Here is a 12,794-nt window from a genome sequence, read left to right as displayed (position 1 = left end):
AGGCTGAAATGTGAAGTGCAGATCTTAAAAAGGTCTTTAAAGGTCTTAAATTTGATTTTAAAAATCCTGCAGATACCAGGTTATTTTATGGTACCATTTGGAATAACTTTTTTTTTTTAAATTAAGCCCTGTTTAACTGTCCTTTTAGGTTGCTTTGAGAATGTTCTGTAGGCTACTGATAAAAAAGGACCTCTGTATATTTGTTTGTTGCAAATTTACAGACAATGCAATTGAAATGTTTACATTGGCTTGTCGGGGTAATATTTCTGTCCACTGACAACAAAGTTTTCCTTCTGAATTAGCATAACTGCAATAAAATCTTTAAAAACAAATGACATTAGTTATACTTGAATTTCCTTCAATAAAAAGGTGTGTGGACGTGGATTAGTAATCTGGCCCCTTGGTATAAAGGAGAAAAAATGCTGGCCCTCGTCACTTATCAAAGTTGCCCATCCCTGTTTTAGAGTGCGACTCCATCTTATTATATCGGATAAAATATTAAATTCACAAATGTTTAATTTTATCGAAATTATATTAGTTAGGTTTATATTATCACAATTAGGTGAACAAAGGATGGATTTTAGATCATTTCACTACGTTGGTTCCAACAGGTGTCAATTTTATCACATGGTCACATAGTATAATGGTCATTTGAAAAAAAAAAACAGCCATTTAATTTATTAAGAAATATTCCAGATTATTTATTTATTTATTTCAATAGTTTTTTGTTGTTTGCGATTCCTTGATGACATCACCCGACAAGAAGTGACATAATCTTCAAATTCAATCTCTCACTCAGGATTAACTAATTTAGCTCTTTATTTCCACACTGTTCGACGCCATTTGCTAATTTAATTGTCAATAATCAGGTTATAACAAATAAAGTTCTTGGTGTTTTAGTGTTGAGAGATAAGCAGGTTGCAAAATGCTAAATAGCCTTAGTTCGTACATTTTTAAAGAGGCAATATTTGCATAGCGCTGTCAAATAGAGCCGTCCTGCGTAGAATGACAAATTTTTTAAGACTAGTCTAAATAGTTTATATATCCGGCCACAGTTCTAACTGCACTAACTTTTATATCTGTGAAAGAATAAAAATTAGGCAAGAATATAATAAAAAATCATACACCCGATTCTTTGTTCTCATATAACTCTTAACATTCTTTTTTGTAGATCTGTTTGTGTTACCCTTTATGGACAAAAAGCACTTAGCCTACAACCACTCAAAATGTGCCAGGTTTATTTGTTTTGGTTCTTAAATATTAATAAATACTCAGGGCAAAAATAGTGGACCTGGGAGGAATGTTGAGTGGAGACATGGATGGGGAAATGCAGAAAGTGCTTTTTTTTGTTTGTTTTTTTTAATATATATTAATGAAAATGGAATTTCCCCACACCAGAGCACTTTTGTGGTAAAACAACTTTGTGGCAGAAAAATTTTGGTGTAAACCAGCTTTCTGACTGAGAAAGTTTTTTTTTTTTTTTTTACAGAATGTGTGAACAGATGGAGGAAGTTGGGGTTCAACCAACAAACTAAACTAACTAAACTGTAATGTGTCTAAAAGTGCTTCATCAGTTTGATCCAAATCATCCAAACTCATGACATGATTGAAACTCATGTGGAAAGGGAAGAAACCCATTTTTGGATACAATAGCCACACTCACCACATGCAACCCTTCTCTAAATATAAAAATTATTGTCTCTGCATGAGAATGCCGTCACATGGTTTATTTTAGCTGCCTAGAAACAAAGTGTCAACTTACCTTGTAGTTCATTTTACCCCATAGTCCTTCCTATGTTTTTGGGAGGGAAAAAAATAGGTCATTTAAATGAAAGGAAAAAGAGGCAGGGAGAAAAATATTGAAACTTTCAGTGTTTGAGCAATTTTTGGATACAATAAATAAATTACATCAACAGGCAATCATTTCGGAAGTTCCATCTTCTTCTTCTTCTTTTAAGATTTATCTGTAATTTCTTAGTGTAGGCCTACTCATAGTATTATGCCACTAGGCAGAGCCTGCGTGATTGTACAATCATTTGAGAAAGTGATCTTCATTCTGAATAGCTATTAATGTGCATTTAACTGTATTTTGATCACATGTTTATGCATACCGTGCGTGTCACTGAAGCGCTTTGTAGCGCTGAAGTCAATTACTAAAACAAGGCATAATACAAGAAAGAATTTCAATGAGGGTGAGATGAGACATGTTTGTCCAGATCACAGCACCCACTGCTTTGAACTGACCGAATACATCAACTTTCACAACTGCATATGTAAGAGATAGCCTAATGTAGGCTACAGTTAGCGGGTCATTACTGCAATGTTATTTCGCTGTATTTTGCGTAACGTAATGAAGGTCTACATTATCTGTCAGGCCATCCAAAATGTAGATGAGTTCATTTCTTCATTGGAACAGATTTGAAGAAATTTATCATTAGGCCTACATCACCTACTCACCAATGGATCCTCTGCAGTGAATGGGTGCCGTCAGAATAAGAGTCCAAACAGCTGATAAAAACATCACATCATCACATATCACAACGTCTTGTGAAGCGAAAAGCTGTGTTTGTAATAAACGAATCCATCACTAAAATCTAAAATTTTAGCTTCTGGCTAAAATACGAGTCCTCTTTCCATAACATTGCTTTCTTCAGTGAAAAAGTCAAAAGTCTCTCCTGAATCATTATTATGGTTATTATGGAGTTTTGCCCAGAAGCATTCATTTGAAGTTAAAACACCATGATGGATTTGTTTATTACAAACACCCAGCTGTTCAATTATAAAGACTTTAATTGATGGACTGGAGACGTGTGGATTACTTGTGTATTATTGTGATGTTTTTATCAGCTGTTTGGACTCTCATTCTGACGGCACCCATTCAATGCAGAGGATCCATTGGTGAGCAAGTGATATAATGCTCAATTTCTCCAAATCTGTCCCGATGAAGAAACAAACTCATCTACATCTCGGATGGCCTGAGGGTGAGTACGTTTTCAGTACATTTAGATTTTTGGGTGAACTATTCCTTTCATTTTCTTCCGCCAATCCACGAAATAGTGAGTGAACGCACAAACGCAGAGGAGTTCCAGAAGAATAGATGGATGGCTGAGCAATGAAAGAAATAAATGCACTTGTGTTACAGGTTATAAAGTGCCTTGTTCAGAGTGGCCTAAAAATACTGTCCATTTTCTTCAGCACAAATGTTCTATGCATGGTTAACTGGGAGTAATACAGGAACTGTTATTCTTAGATTGTGCGCCACATTCTGCGTCATTACTACTGTTGTTGTCTTAATATGGACCAAGTTAAAGGTTAGTGGATTTGAACCAATGGAGAATCAAAAGCAGCTATGTAAAGACAACATGTCAAACAAAGACAAGATATATAAAAATGCAATGTGACCAGGTAGTGGAATTGTTCATTTATTTCTTTATATTGGAGCCCAGCATTATGTAAATCCGCTACAGCTTGGTCAACAAGGCCAAAGACACACAGTAAAGGCAGTTTGCTGTTTTTCAAACCCGTAATGACAATCACATCTTGATGCTTTCGTTCTAAACCTAGAACTGGGAACCAAATTGGTTACTTCATGTAAGTGGTAATGATATCCAAGTGTGGGATTCATCTCCTGTTGTTTTGTTTAGGTGAATTTTTTTTAAGTCTTTGATCAAGGAATGCATGTTTTCAACTATGCTGCCGCTCTGCTGTAACATTTTGTATATCCTCTACAAGCTATAAAAATCTAGGTAAATAATAAAAAAGGAACCTCTGTAAAAAAATGAGAAGAGAAAAGAAAGGAAAATTTAAGAGAAAACCATCCTTTAGGTCAGCTCCATCATAATTTGCATTGAAACATGCAAGGGGGTGTACAGTATTTCCTTCCCATCACGTTCCCAGGCTGTCTTAGAGATTGCCTGAGCTAAAGATGCTTTAAGGACCTTTGGAAGCTCTGCCGGAACCTTATTTGGTCTTTAACACTTGTTGGAAAAAGTGTGCTTGAATATTGTTTATGCCTATATTATTCTATAAGACCTTGAATGTCGTCAGTGTAATATAAAGAAAATGTGTTGTGACTCATGGAAACATTTATCAGCTGATAGCAAAAATTTTTTAGTCTGCAAAATATTCATTTGACAAACAAATTTAATTTTTCTTGCTTGTTTTTAGGCATTTCCTAATAATCTGGTTGCATTTTTTTTAAAATCTAGTAATGATTAATCAATCTGAACATGGGACTTCCAAAGGCCCTTCCTCAGCTTCTATGAGATGGACAATTCAACAACAATTCTATTTAATGGGTTTAAATACCAGCGTAGTACTTAATACTGTGCAGTATATACTGTATACAGAACTTCTTCTTCCATTGAATTTGCAATATTCAACAAATGTGTAGTTGTTGTCACATGATCTTATAACATCCCTACTGAAAAATAAATATACTAAAATGAATTTGAAATACATTTATTTCATGCTAAGTATACTACAAATACATTTACATATTTATGTACTTTACAAAAATACCCTGCAATTGTACTTTTGGTATACTTAAAGTCTGCTAAACTGTAACAACTAGTTTTGTACTTGATGCACTTTAATTGTGCGGAAGTAGTGCTGAAGCCCATCTAAAGATATACTGAAGTATATTTGATTGTGCTAAAGTGGAACTATTGCAAGTATACTTCAGATACACTTTAAATATCTTGCATTTAAAGACCAATATTATTCAAAGATCATACGATCCTCATCAATAGTGACATTAAAACATTTTAGGTTTAATATTAAGAAATGTACATTGTGCACAAGTAGTACTCTATAATTTTTCTATCAGTAGGTAAGTCTCAAGCAATATGTCAGGAAATATGTTAATAGATTTGAACTATACTTAGTATGAAATAAATGTATTTTAAATGTATAACTTTTTTACTAGGGGTTGTATATTTAGTTCCTTAATATTTTGCATTTTGAGGGGATTTCAAACAATATTCACCTCTAAATTATTCATTTATTTCTATTTAAAGTAATACAATTATTAGGAAGAATATTTCATATTATTTCAAATTAATAAAGTGTTTAATGGCATTTAAAATCCAATGATGATTTGTAGATTGTATCCTCCTCCCAAAAAAATCTCTGTATTTTCATATTTTTTGCATTTCCCATTCATTTTCTTTGGCGAAGATCGTAAGTGTGACTTTTCATTTGACGTTTTTTCTAATCGTGTCCACAATTATTTCTTCATTTAGTACGTTTTTTTTTTCATTCCGATGAAGTAAAAAATTAAAACATTTCAAAACATACACTTTTTTTTTTGTCTGAAATGACCAAGGACAACATGAGAGTTAACTGAATTTTGGGTAAAAATTGTCTTGTTTTAATGTCAAAATGTTTTATACTTAAAACTACTAACGCTGAAAAAGAAAACTCGAACGCATTGCATTGTGAGATACAGTATTCAACGCAGTGTTCTCTGGCAAATGCCGTAGGGAATTTTAATGCATACAGAACATTTGCATACTGTACACTGTATACAAATATATACTGCAGTAAGAGTAAGTAGCATGCTAGTATGCTATTCAGAACATATCTGTAATCACTGCCTATCTGGTGACTTCCTCTCCCATTTTTCCTTCCTTCTCAGTCCTCTGTATTCCCATGAGGTTAGCTCCATTTAATTCTCTATTTCCAAACTATATCTCTCTATATAAATCCATTTCACCCCCTGCAGTCTGAATCCAGTCCATACTATACCAGGGCTTTACAAAAAAGCTAACTTTAAACAGCCATACAATGGCTAAACATAAACCATATCTCTACCATGATGTGTTTATTCATTACATGTTTATTCCAGTGTGTTGAAGCTGTCATTCTTGTTAAGGTTTTAGTACTAAAAGTATATTTAGCAGTGTAAGTGGGTGATAGAGGTGTGTAGGAGTGTGTGTGTAGGTTTAGAGTATGGTTTTGAGTGTGTGAGAGCGTGCTAGCCACTATCGGAGGACGTGTGTGGTGCGGTAGAGGGAGATCTCCGCCGGTGCACGGATGACGCCCAGGAGCGTTCAGAGGTCTGCGAGGAGGGGCGCGTGAAAGTGAATCCGCGCTGGGTCAGCCCGTCCAGCAGGTGGTGCTGTTGCTGCTGTATGGCTTGTGAGAGCAGGCCAGGCAGAGCCTGCAGACTGTTGTTTATGGAGTCCAGTTTTGCCTCTAGGTGACCGATCCGCTTTTCCAGCTCCTCACTGCGCTCCTGCAGCTCTGAGACCAGGTCGTACATCACATTCTGTGTCTGAAGAAGTGATAAACACACTTAGACATAAAAATGCAAGAATCACATACAAATACCCTGTGTTGTCTACTGACATGGAAAATAAGCACATTTTCTGACTACAAAAAATGAAAACATTAAGATAAAATATATAAAATATTGAAAAACATTAAATAAATATTTAAAAAAATGTCAAACATAATATTAAAAATTAAAAAGACATATTTACACAAATACGTTGTCAAATAACAAATTTAAATAAAATTCCCATTGTTTATTCAGGCACAGACGTCACTTGCCAAATAATATGAAGGATGCAGGTCATGCTGCATACTGTATACTATTTCACATACTATTTTAGAGGTTCATTCAGGTAATGTGGTCCAGTTTACCTGAATTTACCCTAAGTGCGCAGTTTTCACATATGAGCACACATAAGACTACCGTGCAAAAGTTTGGGGTTGATAAGATGTTTGAATGTTTTGAAAGTTTTTCTGCATTTATTTGATCTTGTGAAACATTAATACAATTTAAACTAACAGTTTTCTATTTGAATACATTTGAAAATGTAATTTATTCCGGTGATGCAAAGCTGAATTTTCAGCATCATTACTCCTGTTTTCAGTGCCACATGATCCTTCAGAAATCATTCTAATATGCTGATTTGCTGCTCAAGAACTATGTGTTATTATTATCATTGTTGAAAACAGTTGTGCTGCTTAATAAATCTATCCATTCCATAGAATAAACATACAGTACATGACCATACTACAAAACTACCAACATGTCACTACAGATCTACTACTAAAGACTGTACACACCTTTGCTAAGTCCACCAGTGTGTTTGCTTGATCATTCAGCTTCCTTTGCTCCATCTTCACACTTCGCAGTCTGGGAAAAAAATGAAGCCAGGGAGCAGGTGGACAGACAAAGAGAAAAAGATGGGCCACAAGGAAAGAAGACACACAGATATACAAGGGAGACAGGAGTTTATAGAGGAAGGAGTGCAAAAGCAAGTGCAGGAGGTTGTGATGGGCAGGGAAAAGAGGAAGAAACAGAGTTTGATAATTAGGCTGAAATCTAGAAGGTATAAAGTGTCACATAATGAATGTTCTTCCATTAAATGATGCGCCCACATGCAAACATTTACATTCCAGTTCGGTCCAGTCAGACATGCAAACTTATTCAGCCACAGGAAGTCAAATAAAAAAAAGAAGGGATCGAAAAACAGTTGAGCCATTGTCCCAAAACTCCATAAGCATATGGATATGGATTTTATAATACTACCTCAAAGTCAAGAAAATGTGCTGCAGATTTTTTTAGATGGTGATCTGATGCATATAGAAACTCTCAACAAAATGTAATGGACAGTAATGAAATGCAGTAAGACATTATGAAGTAATAAAAGCTGTTAAAAATGATTTTTAAAAAGTTGCTATAAAGTCAAAAGGTTTTAGTTAGAGATTGAAACTTTTGTTGAATTTTAATTTTGTTCTATTGAGATTTTGTAGAAAAATGTTACTTTATACATTTTTAATATACATAAATTTGTTTTAACATATTTCTATACACTACACACACACATATAGTATAATTTATTAGGTTAAAATCTTGATTCAGTATATGTACTATATATAATATTTTCAATAATAATAGTAATAATATTTAAATAAACTCACATACTTGTGGTCAGAATTCATGTTTGAATTTATATTTTCAAACAAAACCTGAAAGTCAAGTAAGCTTATGTTAATCACAGACTTCAATTTAAATGTAAATCATAGACCATAAACTAAAAATGTTAAAATCCTATTCTAGTTTTTCGGCTGACTGACAGGCCTACAAATTGACGTCATGACTAAGCAGCTCTGTTGCAACATGAATGGTGCAAAATGTGCGAAAATACAACCCAAACACCACCTTTGTCAGCAGTGTGACGGCAGACATTCAAACTCAATAGGATGTAGTAGAAAACATTCATTATATTGTGTCAGACTGGAGCCGGTGTAATATGGAAACAGATGAACTGATAAAGACACAGAATGTGGACACACGGTTTGTGCTCCATGGTAATGACAGATATGCTAACAATGATGCATTAGCATTAACCTAATTTCAGTGCCTATTGAATTCAGAAAGCTAACACCAGAAACTCTCTAGATACACATAACTGGGCTTTCCTCTAGGAAAGCACGAACAAAACCCAGAAAGGAAAGGGGAGATTTTCGTAAGTGTAGAACAAGAACGTTTTTTATCGAAACTTAGAACAATTTCTTGAGAAAAATGCTTGTCAATGATACTCACATGCAGAATATAAACATAACATGATGGCTTTTCGTGTCTTATTAAAAAATATTATAAATGCCTTCTCCAGAGTTAACCAAGCAACCTAAACCAACCCCAACCATCTATTTGCTTCAAACTCTCCCCCTCCCATCAAAAAACGAAAAACAAGTGTGGAAAAACTCAAGTGTGCAAGCATTATGGAAAATAAAAAGTGGACACTTTGCACTTTTTCACATGTGCTTGCACTGTTGTAAAGATGAACTCTCAATTTTGGGACGGCCAAAATTGGTCTGTTTGTTTCTGTACCCAGACCTCCATAGTTCCCTGCACTCCAGATGCAACTGCTACCTTCTCCACAACACAGGCCGATTTGCTGAGTTTATGAAGCATTTCATGTGCAGATATTTATAGAATTGTATGATTGTACGCATTAGGCAAGGGAATGTTTATGTGGTCTCGTAAAAGTGAAGGCCAAATACATTATAAATGAATTGTTGTGCTCAGCAGTTGCGCTTTCACTTTGATTGCGTGCCAAACAGAGGCAGGACTGGCGATTCACATCAGAGAACCTAGAACACGGCCAGAAAATCTTACTGCACTTAAAGGATTAGTTCAGCTAAAAATGAAAAAAAATTCTGTTCATCATTTAATCAACCTTATGTCGTTCCAAACCTGCATGACTTACTTTTTTTCTGTGGAACACAAAAAGAGAAATAATGCATCAGCTACTACTGTAATTATTAATTTATTTAAATAATTTAAATAATCGTATTAAATTAATTTAGATTTTAACCTAAACTGAGGTATAATAAACACTACAAAAGTATTCTTTGGTTTATGAAGATAAATGTAGATATTTAGTATTACATGTGTAATTACTATTATATTCATTCATTAATAATAAATGATTCAAATTTATTTGAATAATATATCATTCATTAATTTAGATTTTAACCTGAACTGAGGTACAAGAATCAATTCTTTAAGTATTTTTTTCCAGTTCATTTTGTTTTAGCAACATAAATGTAGCTAGTATTATATTTAATATGATATGTATTAATTGCAATTTATTTAAATTATCAGTCAGATCATTCAATTCAATTCAACAAATCAGACATTGGTATTTTTCTCATGAACTCTCAAGTTTAAAAAAAAAAAAAGTTGCACATAAGAAAGGATGTCATATGTATTTGGAACAACAAGATGGTAAGAAATGACAGAATTCAAAATTTTTGGGTGAACCTTCCCTTTTAAAAGCGACCAACCAAGTGAAAGGGAACGAGTACCAAATGCTTGTGTCTAAACTTCTAATGCAGTCTTATAACATTCACATTCGATATTTCTCTAAGTGCATCTCCATAAGAATGATTTGCAACAGATTTGTGTTTGCGAGAAAACACTGCAGACCAGCAGATTAGCAGGTTTTATGACTAAAAGGATGAAAGTGCAGTGTGAGGTTCTGTGGAAATCTGGTACAGGCTAGATGAATGAATTTCGGACATTGTGGCATCTGATAAATTTGAAGCTGAGAAGAACCTTTCCCTCCAAATACCTTAACAGGTCGGTGAACTATGTAAATGCAATTCATCTAAATACCGTAATGGATATCAATGCTAAATAAAAATGGAGCCCAGCTTCAAATGTTTTCAATGTTCATCATGTTGGTTGATATTGCTGAGTAAGACTTATAAAAATGAATAAGGGTTCCAATGGTAAAGAAAAAAAGAGAAGACATGACTTACTTCTGAGCTCTGCAGTGATTTAAGGCAAAACAAATGGAACACAGAATACATTTTTTTAAAAACCTCAAATTGCACACCACACCAAATGACTTTCAAACTTTTAAGACTGACTGAAAAAAAATCTGTCATTTGATTTGCATCAACAGGCCATTTAGCAACATTTTGATGTCACTTCAATTTTTCATAATATTTCCGTAAATATTGAATAATATATATTAAAATATTTTCTCTCTCATGTATCCAGGTTACTGTCTACACTAAGCATGTTACAATACCAATGATATTTTATTATGCTCCATAAAAGTTTCAAAGCAAAAACTAATATGCTATGAAACACACTCTTTTATTTAAAAAGAGAAATATTAATATAAATATAAACATATTAAATCAAAGCAATGGTACAGTATGTAGCCTTCAAGTATTAAGTAAAATTAAGTAAACAAATAGACAGTCAGCAATAAAGAACAAATAAATAATTAACAGCAGTAAGTGGGTTCTCTCTTCTTTTTTGCCAATATTATTGTTTGATCAATATTAACATGATAATAGGCAGTGGCATGCATTTACACTTTAAGTTCCAATGCACTGGTCTGATATTGTGAGAAAAATCTTCTTTTTTTTTTTTTTTTTTACATTTACTTAAGACAATCCTACTGAGTTTACATTAACATCTCACCAAGACAGCAATTTTTAACCAATAAGTGCATTTGGTCATTTATGCACAAAATTTATGCTGCTTGTCCGATATACTAACTCTGTACTATCCCTAACTTCTTTTATTTTTGGCATCATCAGCATCAGGATTTCACCCCATGATCTAACAGGTAAAACTCCCAAGATCTTAAAATGCTGTGGCAATAAATTAGGAAGGAAATATGAGGTTGAGATAGAGTCTAAAAGGTTCAATTCCGTTTCCAAAACTCCATATAAAAAAAACTTCATGCGAGTAGATTCCCTAAATTGGAAAGTGAGAACTTGAACTAAATCCAGTTTTAAGCACCATAAAATTTAGATTTATATCTCATCTCATATAAAACACAAATGCAGACAGCACACATAGCAAAAGGAAGATTACAAATGTTGTAAATATACGTACTGGTGAATGGCCTGCAGAAACTTGCGCTGATGTTTCCGGACCTTGGCATGGTCAATCTTTTTCACAAGTTTTGTGTGTTTGTAGATTAGCCATGTTTCCCTGAGTACATTAGCAGCAGTGTTTTTCACCTGTGAGTAAATGAAATCCAGATAAGAAACTTACATTAAATATTCATTTTAAAACATCACTACAGCTAGTGTAGACAAAATGACATACAGTATGTTTGGAAACTTACTACGCCATAAAAATATTCAAAGTAATACTACAGCATTAAATGCTACTAGTTGTAGACTCTGGTTCTGGTGAATTAGCAATATGGGTGAGATATGCCTGCCAGATTTTGTCTAGAAGATGATCTCATCAAGGGAATGTTGGCTAGCTTCCACGGCTTATGCAGCATCAACATTTGGCAAAAAGTGCTTTTTTGCCAAAGTGAGTTTGAATGCTCCGTTTAACACTTATTTTATACTTGCTTGGATTTCACTTAGCTACAATTCTGTATATTAAAATATGCTCACTCTTTTGCAGAGTTGAGTGTCCATCATAAAGTTATGGACGTGCTTTTCAGCCTTGGTGAGCTCTAGCTTCCTGGCTACGACAGCCACCACTAGGGCAGTGCAACCGGCCCCCTGAAAACACACACAAACACACAACACAAATCAAACTAAATCATTAAGAAAGCTTTTTATATACAGTTCCTATAAAATGGCTTCACAGTTTGATGGCGTTGAGTGGGTATTAATTGCTATAAAAAATATGCAGATAAACTCACTCAAGGGTGTAAATGTCTCAAAAATAGAATTTTTATACACAGTTCCTCTACATAATGGCTTTATGGCCTGATGATGTTAAGGCTGAGTGGACACTAATAACTGTAAAATATATGCAGATAAACTCACAAGAACATGAATGTCTCAAATGTAAGACGTGTACATCATTTGTACATAATTAGAAGGGTAAAAGAGAGACACACCATGATTCCAGTAAGGAGACACACTCCCTTCCCACAGTATGTGTTAGGCACCATGTCTCCATAACCAATAGACAGGAAGGTTATGGAGATCAGCCACATGGCTCCCAAGAAGTTACTGGTGACTTCCACTTTATCATGATATCTGATGAGATAAAATGACAAGAAAACATGCTGGGATTAATTTCATAGAGTGACTAATCAACATCTCACAGGATCATTCTCAAAAAAGAAAAAGTGTTTAAAGGTGACCCCAGTACGAGTTTGTAAAATATAAATAAATAAAACAAAAAAGTACACATTTTAATAAATGTAATTCATGTCAACTATGAAAAAAAGAGATTATTTTAGATTCAGGTTAAAATCTAAATTAATTCATTTAATTTAGATTATTCAAATAAGTTAAATAAATTAAGAAATATAATACTAGCTATATTTATGTTG

At 33.9% G+C, this 12,794-nt stretch overlaps 1 protein-coding gene across 1 annotated transcript in view; it reads right to left on the bottom strand.

The window, feature by feature from the left end:
• Window positions 1-5,600: 5,600 nt before the first annotated feature.
• The window catches only part of kcnn1b (potassium intermediate/small conductance calcium-activated channel, subfamily N, member 1b), a 32,739-nt gene continuing 25,545 nt past the window's right edge, over window positions 5,601-12,794 (bottom strand). The window contains exons 5-10 of the mRNA XM_016575663.1: window positions 12,354-12,495; window positions 11,899-12,009; window positions 11,381-11,508; window positions 10,285-10,293; window positions 7,078-7,147; window positions 5,601-6,277 (exon numbers count right to left, since the gene is read on the bottom strand). Of these exons, the coding sequence (XP_016431149.1) occupies window positions 5,978-6,277; window positions 7,078-7,147; window positions 10,285-10,293; window positions 11,381-11,508; window positions 11,899-12,009; window positions 12,354-12,495 (760 nt within the window). The 3' untranslated portion in view covers window positions 5,601-5,977. The remainder of the gene's footprint in view (window positions 6,278-7,077; window positions 7,148-10,284; window positions 10,294-11,380; window positions 11,509-11,898; window positions 12,010-12,353; window positions 12,496-12,794) is intronic.

Source organism: Sinocyclocheilus rhinocerous, unplaced genomic scaffold, assembly GCF_001515625.1.
Source record: "Sinocyclocheilus rhinocerous isolate Xijiao unplaced genomic scaffold, SAMN03320098_v1.1 scaffold1314, whole genome shotgun sequence".
In the NCBI taxonomy this organism is placed as follows: Eukaryota; Metazoa; Chordata; class Actinopteri; order Cypriniformes; family Cyprinidae; genus Sinocyclocheilus; species Sinocyclocheilus rhinocerous.
The sequence above is the reverse complement of the archived record's forward strand: the minus strand, read 5'-3'. Positions and strand labels throughout refer to the sequence as shown.